Here is a 12,248-nt window from a genome sequence, read left to right as displayed (position 1 = left end):
GAGGGGTGGGGCAACACACGCACACCCCGCCCCATGCAGCTGAGACGGGCTCCGTCCCACCACTGCTTGGGGTGCATGCGATTACTGTGTGACGAGCCCAAAATCAAATGTCGAAAACGCATTGTATGAATTAGTTACAATTACATGCACAGTCTCTCACCACAGCTGAATACTTATTCTGTCTCAAATATTGGTCATCAACAAAAGGCCAAACAGCTACCGATATGAATACAATTGTTCTCTAAAAGCACATTGAACTATATTAATCCAAACTGTTGTTATTGACTAATTGGCATTCCATTGTATAGCATGGTATGGATTTTAAAAATAAATGAAATAGGATAACTATAATGAAATTATTATAAAATATTTAGCATTTGTTTTACACTGTTCATTTGGTAACTTTTGATTTATACAGCTTTGGCAGTTCTATTTCTGATTTAAAAAAATATTCATTTCAATAACATAACTAAATTGAACTGGGAGAAAGGGTCTTTGCTGTCAGTCATGCATGCCTTGAAAGATCTCCAGTGTAAAAATGCATCAAAATTAAATTACGTGCCTCTTCGCTGTGTGCCACTAATTGTTGCCTTGAATACGTATTTGGTAGTCTGAATGCATAATGTGAAAGGAAAAGCTGGGGAGCTGCATGCTGAGTCGACTGGGGATGTGTCATAGAAGACTGCAAGTTGCAGTGACTTGTCACATCCAGTGTAAGTGCAGGTCAAATGTCAGCTTAATGTAACCATATTAATGTTAATGAGGTTATGAATAAAGTAAAGATATAATACAATGCTTTTCAGCAGTGAATGCACATTTCTTGAGTTTTAAAAGCAGGAGGAGGCACATTAGAAACAGCCATGCACCTTCTTTGCTCGGTGTCTGAGACTCCTCATTTGGCATGCTGTTTATAACAACAGAATTCTGTTAACGTCATCCCACTTTGGTAGATTAACTTCTCCAGAATGTTTATAAACATGAAATTCAAAGAGAATATGATTTTCTTTTGCATTTAGGCATAACATGTGGTGATGAATGGGATATATTGCTCAATCGATACACCTGTCACAATAACAAATGGGCCTGTGGTCAAAAAGGTCAGGATGCATCTGCAGTTTTCTGTGAGCTTGTTTGCTATTTTTATAGCTGCTTCATATGTTACTGTTTTCAGTGAAGTGTCAGAGAAGTTTAGGCAATCATTGATCTTGATAGAACAGCACAAATATATAAAATACATAAATCACAACGAATATCTCTGCTTACCGTGTTACAAATCATTGTCTTTACTAATCTCTTTGTCTTTTTCCACCATCTTCTATTAAAGACATTTGAATATCTCTCTCTCTCTCTCTCGTCCTCCTTTTTTAATAAGGGAGAATACTTAACTGTGCCTGGAGTCCTCCAGTGCAGGGTTCATTCATGCAAGCAATTCATCAAAAGGGCCACACAATATGTTAATGTCAACTATTGAAATTTCATATTGAATTTTCATGGTGTAGGGTTCAGTGTCCTGGCTTATTAGAAGTTAGGCATCAACTAACTGAGGTGTAAACCTTAAATGAGACCACCGCTTTCTCATACTGAAGTTTCCACTCGGTGCTTCCCATTTGTCTGACTTTATTTGGGGTTGAAGGTTATGCATATAAGGTAACTGCTTACCCTGCAGTCTTCGTGTTGCATCGCAACGGTAATCCTAACAACAGCATTTCATTCCGATTACATCCATCCTGCTATTGTGGCGGTGCAAAGGTGGCACAGGTGATAAGACAGGCATACGGAAGAGCCTCTTCTGCTCAACTGTTTTAGTACATAATGACAGTGTTGCTACAGTGACTTGTGTTTACTCGACGAGGGTGTCTCACTCTTGAGTGCTACATTAAGAAGACACTTGTAAATCCACACGGGAGTGCTAGCTTCTGTGTTTCTGTGCAACCAATATCTTTCCGCAGCTGAGCTGCTTTGTAGAATGAAAACTACGGTGAAACTTGATCCACAAGCTGTACCACTATATAATGGTGAAAGATGGCTCAAGTTAAGACTTGCAGACAAAAGGCTCAAGTTTCAGTCGTCGTATTGCTGTGTGGTGTCTGTGAGCCCTCATATGTGTAAGAGGAAGCAAGAAAAAAGAAAGGCAGCATACACTGCCTGATTAGGCCTGTGTTTACAAGACGTAGTATATGATTGGTGGTGTGATGAAATAGTTACACACCCATGCATGCTTGCTTTGGGCATTGCCTTTTTCATAGACCCATGGGAGGGGCTATTTTATGCTGCTAGGAGACATTTCAGGCATGCATGCACAGACATGCACGCACACACACACATGTGCACACCTCTTTTCGTGCTCAATTCAGCGATTTCTGAGATGTGGGTGCAGTTCTGTTTTCACAGTCTGTGAAAAAGAATTAGTGTCAGCAAAGATTACATTTGAATGACATAAATGTAGATTCATGTAAATTTGCCATGCTCCTATTGGCCTGATTGCATCATTTAGAACATTAATACATTTGGAGTATAATTCATGAGACACAATTTGAATTTAAAATCAGTGTCTGACTACAATTAACTGGAATATAATTGGGAATTGCTCTCGTTATTTTACTAGTTGAATATTGGTGCCACCAGTGTTTAATCGTATTGTTGTGTATCTGCACTGTTACTGTCGATCTTTATGCTGGGAAATTGCTGATTTCATTTTTATATTTTATACAACAATAGTCATGCAGTTAGTACTGTATTTAGACGGATTGTTTGTGTTTTTCATAACTTTTTTGCCCATGAAAAGTAGCAAGAGGAAAATTGAACAGAATCCAACTGCTGTAATCATTTATTATGTAGCTCAAATCGGGATCCAACAAACTGTGATATTGAGGTCTGATATAAGTAATTGCCCTTTGCATAGCTTCTTTTTGTGAGCTGATTACACTGATTTAATGTTGTAAATCATGCAAAACCTCACATATCTTAAATGACTTGATGGAATCTTTTCACCTTACTGCAGCTTCTCTTGTTTGCAGTGCTGGCATAGCACATGCACATGCACACTGTCATAGTACACTTACAGCAGTATACAGTAAACGTTTATGTAAACCAGTGCCTGGTAGTATTTGGCACCACACAAAGATTTGCTTTGAGAATCGATGCCGCCTCGAGGCTGTGTCCATGGCTGTGAATTTGCATTTAAATTGCATCGCCCACACAGCTCGATGCACTGCACCTGAAGAAGTACAGAAGGAACTGGGATGAGTTCTGGAGCAGTGACATATTACTACTGCGTTTCACAAACAAACAGAAGACAAGCACAAACAACAACAAAACAACCAAATTGATTTCATCATATTTCTTATTTGTGCATTTCTTAGTCTCTAAAGCTTGAGCCATGATATGAAGGCATGTTATCGTATGAATCATACAGTAAAAGTTACAAAATGTGTTTGCCTTTGTATATCAACAATTCAAGAGTTACTGTTGGATATGCTGTCTGGTTTCTCCCTTGACCAATACAGGTGTGGCAGGCGGTACGATACGACAAAGATTAAGGAGAACATGTTATTCCACTGAGTCTCCTTGACATTCATTGACCCAACGGACCCATTAACACTCCTATTACCTACATTTGCAGTGGTTGACTGATTCTGGAGAAAACAAAATGCATCATACTTGACTGCTCACCCTCATGATCTGCCATTTTGGGAGAAACACACCGAAAAAATGCTTGTACATCAGGCAGTAGCCCATGCTGTTTAAAAGTCACTGCAGATCATTGCAATTATATGTGATCCTGTATGCTGCTCTTTTGGGACATATACACAAGAGTGACTGAAGGACGAGCTAATATTAGACATGGTTGTCGAGGAATAGGTGGTGGGGACAGTGACAGCAATGTCTGCCACGATGTCGCCTAACATATTTAGAAGTTATATTGCCTGTGTCTTTCAAGATAGTTGTAAACCTTTTAAGTGTAAGTCAGCTCTGTAAGTGCCAAGTTTTGTTGTGGATGCAGTTCAGCAAGTGGGTATGCACCTGATCACTTTTTTTGAATAGACAGATATTGCTCTGGAGTTTAAGTTTGTACGTTTTTTTTGTAGCAATCCCTGTAATAATTCATTAGGGATTTAAAAAAATGTAAACTGAAAAAGTAACTCAATACTGAGTTTGCAGCGGTGTGTTTTGATCTCTTACTACTGGGAGTGACAGCTGTGCCTGTGGTACCCAATAGGCTACTGAGGGAAGGCCTGCTTTTTTTCTCCAGCTGTTTCATATAACAATACCACATATATCACATAACTGTTGGGTTCATCTCATGTATCTTGCAATTCTCCCACTGACATAGAGATTGTAGATAAGGTGTTGAAACAGGAAGACGGTGTTGAAACAGGAACCCTGATTTCATTTTTATTTCACTTTGTATTTAATATTATATTTAGTGACCTGAAATGCGGTGTAAATACACGTTGACTCATTGTCCTTTCAAATACACCATTTTAGGCCACTGTCCTTTTGTTCACTGCCACATGTGTGCACACTTGTGATTAATGTACAATCTTGTATGACAATCACACTTTCGTGACCTGCAATACAGAGGCTGAGTTATGTTTTGTTTTTGTTTTTTTGTCGGTGCGACAAATGACATGCAGTCTGTGCATGCTTGTTTGGATTTAGCCGGCACGAAAGTGGTTTGTCTTTGCATACTGGTGCAACACTGGGCATGTGTACGAAGCCGTAGTCCAGCCCCGCAAACCCGCCCACCACCCTCCCTCTTCCCTTCGGTGCGTCTCGGTCCGCCCGCAGCAGTCTCCTTCCCGGCGAGGTTTTCACTACAGAGATGGCTGCGAAAGTGTGCAGATCGGTGCTCCTGTTGTCCCGGAGCAGCGGAGCGGGGGCCGGCAGCCTCCCTGCACTTGTTGTCTCTTCACAGCGACACCATCAGCACATAAGACCGGTAAGTCCCAGGACGTCTGTGCGCACGGGGGGGGGGAGAGAGAGAGAGCGGTGTAGGACCGGGGCAGGCGGGCTGGACCGGAGAGAGAACGCGGCGGCGGTGGCGGCTGGGCTGGCTAAGGAAGTAAAGCTAACTAGCCTCAAGATTTTCCGTTCATGTCTTTTCTTCCGATTGCGCTTCAGGAAGAGGTGAGGCACTAGACGAGTCATGATATGTATCATGACCCGGTGTGGTGTGGTTGTTTTAATCCACGGTGGGACCTATCGAGCTTTACACAGAGGCAATGCAGATTTTTTTTTTTTTTTGAAGCCCATCAACACCCCACTGGCGCTGCCCCGCAGTTTACTGTAACTAGCCTTCAGACACTGCCCCGCGTTCACACAATGCCTCATATCTCTCGTGTCCTTCAACTTTGCAGGCATATATATATTTGTCTCTCTCCAGCCAGTGCTGTTCTGGTTGTTGTGTGTGGATTTGAATGCGATCCCATTTAAGATGTGGGATTGTTTCTGCAGTAGATGTTGGGATCGGCCTGATTAACGACGGAAAGGGGATGGGTGTCTTATTCTTTGTGTGCTTTTAGCTATAAGCGTGTTTGACGTGAAGCAGCAGAGGGCTGCAGCTTCGGGAAGGTCTGGTTGGATGACAGCCCATGACCGATGCTTCCCCCTCATCGCTCTGCTTCTACATGGTGTGTGCGCTGCAGCGTTGTGTGTGTGTGTGTGTGTGTGTGTGTGTGTGTGTGTGGGGTGCAGCAGCAGCAGAAACTCAAGATAATGAAGGTCTGTCCATAGCTACAGAGGAAAACTACAGTTGTGCCGAGCGAGGGGGGTGATAGAGATACTCACTGTTTGTTCATGCACTCAAACACATATGAGACTTTGCAGAAACATTGAAAGCCCACACTCGGATGATGTCAGACTCTCCAGCCAGCCCGCTGTTTCTCCCCTCCCTGTGGGTGTTTCCCCATTTTGCTGGGAGATCCTGGGTTTTCCTGCAGACCCATGCAGGGTCCTCCAGGCCACTGTAGCAGAGCACGAAACCTTAAAACAAAAGCTCACAATAACCACAGCATGAATGCGTTTGCAACAAATGTGGTTGCACATCTTGTTCCTGCCCCTGTGACCCACTGCCTCAAAGTCTGAGCCTTTACGGCAGCTGCCTGAGGAGGGAGGTGTGAGGTACAGGATGGACTTGAATACGCAAGAATGAGGAAGTCGTTTCAGCACATGGCAGGACGTCTCCTTCGCTGTCAAATGCTGCTGTGATGTTTTGTGAGTTTTCTTTTACATCTATTTTTCCCCCCCTCCTTTTTCTGACTCTATTTGTCTTGAGATATCCTTTCACTCGTTGTCGTGTTTTCCCTCTCTTACTCCCGCCTCCGTTACACAAACACTTCACACACTTCACAGCCCATGTGAAATGAAATGAGGCTCCCCATCCTGTGATCCAGGCCAGCCTGGAGTTTAAGTAGCTCAGAATAGACTCACTTGGTCCACATCTCCACACTGTCCCCATGGTGCTGTTGGCCACTGTGAACTATTACAATTACCCCCCGTGGAGAGGTAATATTCTCCCCTCTTCTACAATACGTGGGCCTATTTAAACCGTCAATGATTAAACGGGGTGAGTTGCAGCTCACTGTGTCTCAGCAGACGTGGCCCTAACACATTTTCATTTTATTTCAGCCTGCACAGGTTGTAGTTTTGTTTGCCTGTCATATTGTGTCTTTGTCCATCGAAGCGTTGCTGCTGCAGCTCCTAACGTGGGCCTGTGACCGTGTGACAGCCACGCTTCTGTATTCACTGTCCTTCACCGCAGAGTGGGAACGCTCTGTTTTCTAGACTTGTGTCTATAAAGCTGCAGTGGGACGCGTCCTCATGAGTTTCCATTCAGCGTGTAGTTTCTGTTAGCGGGACATGTAAGATATGCTGTCTCGAGCTTCATTTCGGGCAGCGAGCAGACTATCGGCTCCGACTGCCGCTTCAATAACGTGCTGCGGCAGATATCGGTCAACTCTCCAGGGTTGCGAAGCAGTCCGTGGGGTTCAAGGCTGACATTTAACCTGCACCAGATTACTATTGAGTCAGCTGTCGTGTAAAATGCTGCTGTCTTGAAGTGCGGCAGGCGAGTTGAGTCATTGCGAATCAACAGTGCTTGTAAAAAGGCTACAAATCAAAGGTTGAAGTTGGGTTTTCTGTAGGATAAGCCCGCCGAGTTAATATTGCAATATGTTGTGTCTAAAATATAGGTTGAGCTAAAAGTAAAAGTGAAATCAATTCATCAAGTTCTTTCTTTTTAAGGCGACTTGTTCATTGAAGCTGAGCAGTTGGTGGCTGTTGTGTTAGAGGCCAGGGGGTCGAGGCCGCTCCTGGCTTTTAATCCAATCAGTGTAGGAGTAAACTAATTAATCCCCGCTGCCGTCACAGGCGCAGTACTGAAATGATCCGGATTAGTGTGATAAGAGACTGACTGTCGGCATGTTGTCTGTTATAAGTGTGATAAGATGGCTGAATGATTGATAAACCTGTCCACACAGGCTCTTTCATGAATGTGTAATGCATATTGAATGGAGGACTGAAGGTTTTGACATGAAAGGATGCATCGTGACTGATTCCTGCAACTAGCCACTCGGCTGGGTGCGGGAGAATATCCTCTTCCTTACTCGCTTCAACAAAGAGACTCCAGGCTCTTTCACTTTTGGGTGAGGTTCCCGTTTAATTCGAGTTTGCAGATGATAATACAATGTGATAGAACTTATCTTCCTGGTCTACCTTTGTGTCTGGGTAAAATCCGCGTGATCTCCCGGTCACCCATGCATCATTACCTGTCTGTGCCCCATATATCAATTACCTGCCACACTAATACACACGGCCACCCGTGGTCAACCTGAGATCGGCTCCCGATATATACGTTTATAATATCCAGACCTAGCTCATGGCTCCGACAGGATGAATGACATGTAACTTTAGCCGTCGTTTACTTGGTCAAGGCGAAGTCATTTTTACATTTTCCACTTTAGGGCCTGATGATTGACCGGTGTATGAACCGCTCCTGTATGGGAAAATAAGTGATGGCATTTGAACTCTGAAGCTGGTTTATGATGATCGCGTATCTTATCATTTCATGTCTGGTACCGTAATGGAAAGGAACGTTGATAAGCTCGCTGTTCCATCTTTTCATTGATGTTGGATTACTATCTGTACTCAGAGGAATTTTTAATGGGCATGAAGTGCAACTTAGAGGGTTTTCTGTTGTGGGTGAGAAAATTGATCGTTTTCCTGCGGGGTTTCATGCACTCCTGCTTAGGCGAAGTGAGACGATAGAATTTCAGTCCGTCAAAGGTATGATTACGAAAATGATTGCTTCGTTACTGGATTTTACATTCTGGCCATATGCCATGTTCCTCCTACTGCTCTTTACATGCTAACATGTTCCACATTAGCATACAGTATGAACTGGCTTGGGTAAAGTGACACCTCTACCTACGACTGTACAGTCTGAAACTGCTTTATGAAGTGCTTTTTCACTTTACAGTAAAAGACGTGAAGAACCAAACCAGTGTGGTCATCTTTAGACTTATGGACAAGGAAAAGAACATGACATTTAGGTCAGGATCATATATAAAAGAGAGAGCTATCAGCATGACTAAATAAGATCAGGAATATAATACCATACAACAGAAATAGTGTAGATTATTGTTGTTGAAAAGGTTGAATGAGACATCACTATTGTCGTGGATCAATAATCATGCAGATATTCATTCAGAAACATCACAGTGTAACTCATCTTTTAGCCAGTTTCACGTCTATCCCCACCAACAACTGAGTGGTTCAGTCCACAAGTGACTGCCCTCCTCCTCAGTGTTTGAATTGGTTTTAGATAGTGGGCTGCAGAGCAATGAACAGGAAATAGAGAGACAACCAATCTTGTTTCGCCAGCCAGGCATATTGGACCAATGTCCAGATACAGAACAAGTGCATTTTCCTTGATGCGTTTGCCCTTCTGGAGGACTTCGGTGGCCAGTAAAATCTGGAATTCGTCACAAGCTGTGACCCTATACTTTTTGTGTTTTTTTTTTGCATGGGCAATGCTTTCCCCAAAACACGATCTGAAGAAATGAGGCCGTGTAGCAACACGGCCTCATTTCCTCAGATCCTGTTTTGTTCGTAAAGCTGCGTGTCCTTTACAGTACTGCTGTTTGCTCTCATTTGTTTGTGCGTGGGTGGCGGGATGAGGAAAGAAGGTAAGGTGAAAGGTGGACTTATAGTAAACATGCAGAAATTAATCATTTGATCATCATCACAAGCCTGCTGTGTAACCCACCATTCTTGGGTTCCTAATTAAAAGAAAACAGTCGCGAAGTATTATTGTGAGGAAAAATGATACAGAAAACGTTTCAAAATGAACATTAACTATAGTTGAAGCAAAATTCTGCTCTTTTAGACAACTTGGCTGGTACGTTAAGCACGCAACCTCAAAGCAGGGCGGTAACACGACGCTGTCGACATTTAATATTCTGACAATTCATTTGGAACACGTTTGGAAGTTGTCTGGAACTAGTCTGTACTTCTGTGTAACTGGCTACTTGGCCTTAATGAAACTGGGTAAGTCATGGCAGTGTCGTGAAAATGCCACCAATAGTTTGACCATCGTACAGAATGACGAGTGTGTTTTGTCATTTTAGTACAGTGGTGAAATGCTGACGGCTTTAGTTTCTGTGTTTCTGACAGAGAACCTGTCAGCTCGAGCACCAGCCAGAGTCATTTCCAGTGTCTGGGTGTTGTACGGCTGACCTGGCAGGAAACCGAGACGGGTGCGTTTGTTCTGCTGCAGCCTTTTTATTTATTTATTTATTATTTCTTTTTTTTTTTACATTTTGCTACAGTTTTCATCATCTTTCTCACTGTTTCCAATGCAATTAGGTTGCCAGGTCTGAGAGATGGTTGAGCGTTCAGTGTTGACATAGAGTGGTTCTTGGGGAAATAAGTAGCTCAAATTTAAGACAACTTTGTTGTTGTATAGTGACGATAATCACATTACAACATCTCATGGCAAAACAGCTTCTGCTGCAGGTATTCACACATGCCCCACGAACAGCTGTGGATTTTGTTGCTCTTAGACTGCATCTTTTCATCTGATTCATGGCCATAGGGAGCAAAACTCTCTGTGCTGCTTGCTTTTTGTAGGCTCTGCTCGATCTCCAGACATATGCAAGAGCGTGTCCTGTTTCCCCATGCGCTTTCTTCTTCTGATTTCCCTGTGCTCTCCGAGTCCATCACATTGCAGCACCTGCTCGACACGGTAACCTTTCTCACGCTCACCAGCTGTTTGCCCTGCGGTCGAAAAGGAACTGTTCTGGAAGGTGAACAGGTTCAGTATTGGTACCCTGGCTGCTGCAACCCCAACCGACTCCTTCTTTGTATACACGGTACAGTTATTATTCTAATGCTTTGACTCCTTGCGAAGCTTTGGGGGCCACATGCGTCTGTAATCTGCTGTTCATTATAGAGATGCTGTAGCTCTGTAAATGGACAAGACTATTGTGATGGACAAAGTCCTCATTAGTGCTCTGGATGGGATTTCACCCTTGACGTGGCAAATGACTGGTGAAGTTCTGCCGTTGGCGTATACTGATTAGCTGCTTCCCATGTTTTCTGTGTGGCCCAGCGTGTCTCCAGTCTGAAAAGGACACTAAACTAGGCCAACGTGTGTAATGTGATGATGGATGGAGGCAACGCTTGGTTACCTCCCTCTCATCTCCGGGATGGTGCGCTGGTGGCATCCTCCGCCAGGGAGGGCGACCCGGTGAGTAGTACCCGAAGGCCACCAGCAGCACAGCCTTTCACTTTCACGCCATTTAGATGCGAGATAGTGGTTCATTATTGTGACAACGAAACTAGTCTGTGGCCATACCGGGTCCAAATGAGCAGTGTGAATGAGACGGGGCAGATTTGGCTCGCATGAAGGTCAGCTTGTCCCAGATGATATGTCAAAGAATGTGTGGCAGTTATGTGAAAGCATTTCCTGATTGAGGTGGTTCTGCTGTCCTTTTTTGTGGGTCCAGAGCAGTTAGTCTCCGCCACACTGTGACAAGCACCGCGTCTATTAAGTATTGCCGTACTATAAGTATTGCATTTCTGCTGGCAGAACAGTTTTGTGTAGTGCTGTATTCCATACGGTATTCATTTTGCAGTTGTATGTACTACTTGTGTTGTTGTAGGCTTCTATGGACTTGTAGAGCATGTTCTATTCATTTATTGTATTGTAACATGTAGTTTCCATAAAACCGTGGTCAAAAAAGAACATGAGGGGCAGGGAGTCGGTTATATCTGCAGGCCAGAGAACCTTAAAAGAACGATAACCTTGAATTCAAAACAACCATTATGCGAGAAAGGTAATATCTTACATGAGAGTAATTGTGTGGTTTTTCTACATTTCTACAGATGTATTCCTATCGACGCACCAAAATCCTCTCCTCGTTCATTTCAGCGAGAAAGGGGACGAGAAGCATTTGCCTCCCTTGCTTTCTTTGCAGAGTTCAGTTTGACAGAACTCCGCCCTGCAAAATATCAAGACTCTCCAATACGCTGCTAATTAGCAAGAGAGGGGGTCGAACTCTCCTTCAGGAAGTATTGATTGTTTGTACCCTTGTTTATTCAAGTTCATGGTGAATTAATACAAGCGGCAGACAGTGTAGGGCGGCTGCTGGCTGAGTGCAGGGACATTGACACAGTGGGTTGTGACAATTAAGCCATTGAAACTTCTCTAAGCTGCAGATATACATTCTCTGGGAAAGCCGATACATTGAGTCAAGATTAGATAGACTTTATGTACTAATGAAAGTAAAAAACGCAATCTGATGATTGTGTGGTGAGCTTCTCATATCAGCCCCACTATAGAGCTTTATTCTATGAACCCATGAACGGCTCCCACGTATCTACATTGCGCTGCTTTTTTGAATTTAAAACGGTATGGCACAGTATATCTGACGGACCCGTAAATTACAATTGTGCTGTTTAGACTAGGGATGCACCAATCTGACTTTTTCTGTCCCGATACCGATAGTGACACCTGGATCAGTTGATGCAGAGTACATGTCAGTTAGCAGTGTTTAATTAATAAGCTATACGCCTCACTGTGTGGAAGTGACTGAATCATTCTTTGATATGTGAATATTGCTCTCCTAACAAAATGGAACACAAAAACACATAGATATCCATTTTTTGAATTGTTATTCATTATTAAGATAATAAATTGTACACCAGCAACTTGGTAAAAAATATTCAAAATGAACAGGAATTCA

General features: G+C 43.1%; 1 protein-coding gene across 3 annotated transcripts in view; it reads left to right on the top strand.

Annotated features, from left to right (window-relative positions):
- Positions 1 to 4,825: 4,825 nt before the first annotated feature.
- The window catches only part of mcu (mitochondrial calcium uniporter), a gene marked incomplete at its 5' end in the record, with an annotated part of 57,807 nt that continues 50,384 nt past the window's right edge, over positions 4,826 to 12,248 (top strand). For all 3 annotated transcript variants that reach the window (XR_013772443.1, XM_079280230.1, XM_079280229.1), the window contains one exon: positions 4,826 to 4,942. Coding sequence is in view for 2 of the 3 variants with exons in the window: in XM_079280230.1 (XP_079136356.1) it covers positions 4,826 to 4,942 (117 nt within the window). The remainder of the gene's footprint in view (positions 4,943 to 12,248) is intronic.

This window comes from Melanostigma gelatinosum, assembly GCF_949748355.1.
Source record: "Melanostigma gelatinosum genome assembly, chromosome: 12".
NCBI lineage: Eukaryota > Metazoa > Chordata > Actinopteri > Perciformes > Zoarcidae > Melanostigma > Melanostigma gelatinosum.
The sequence above is the reverse complement of the archived record's forward strand: the minus strand, read 5'-3'. Positions and strand labels throughout refer to the sequence as shown.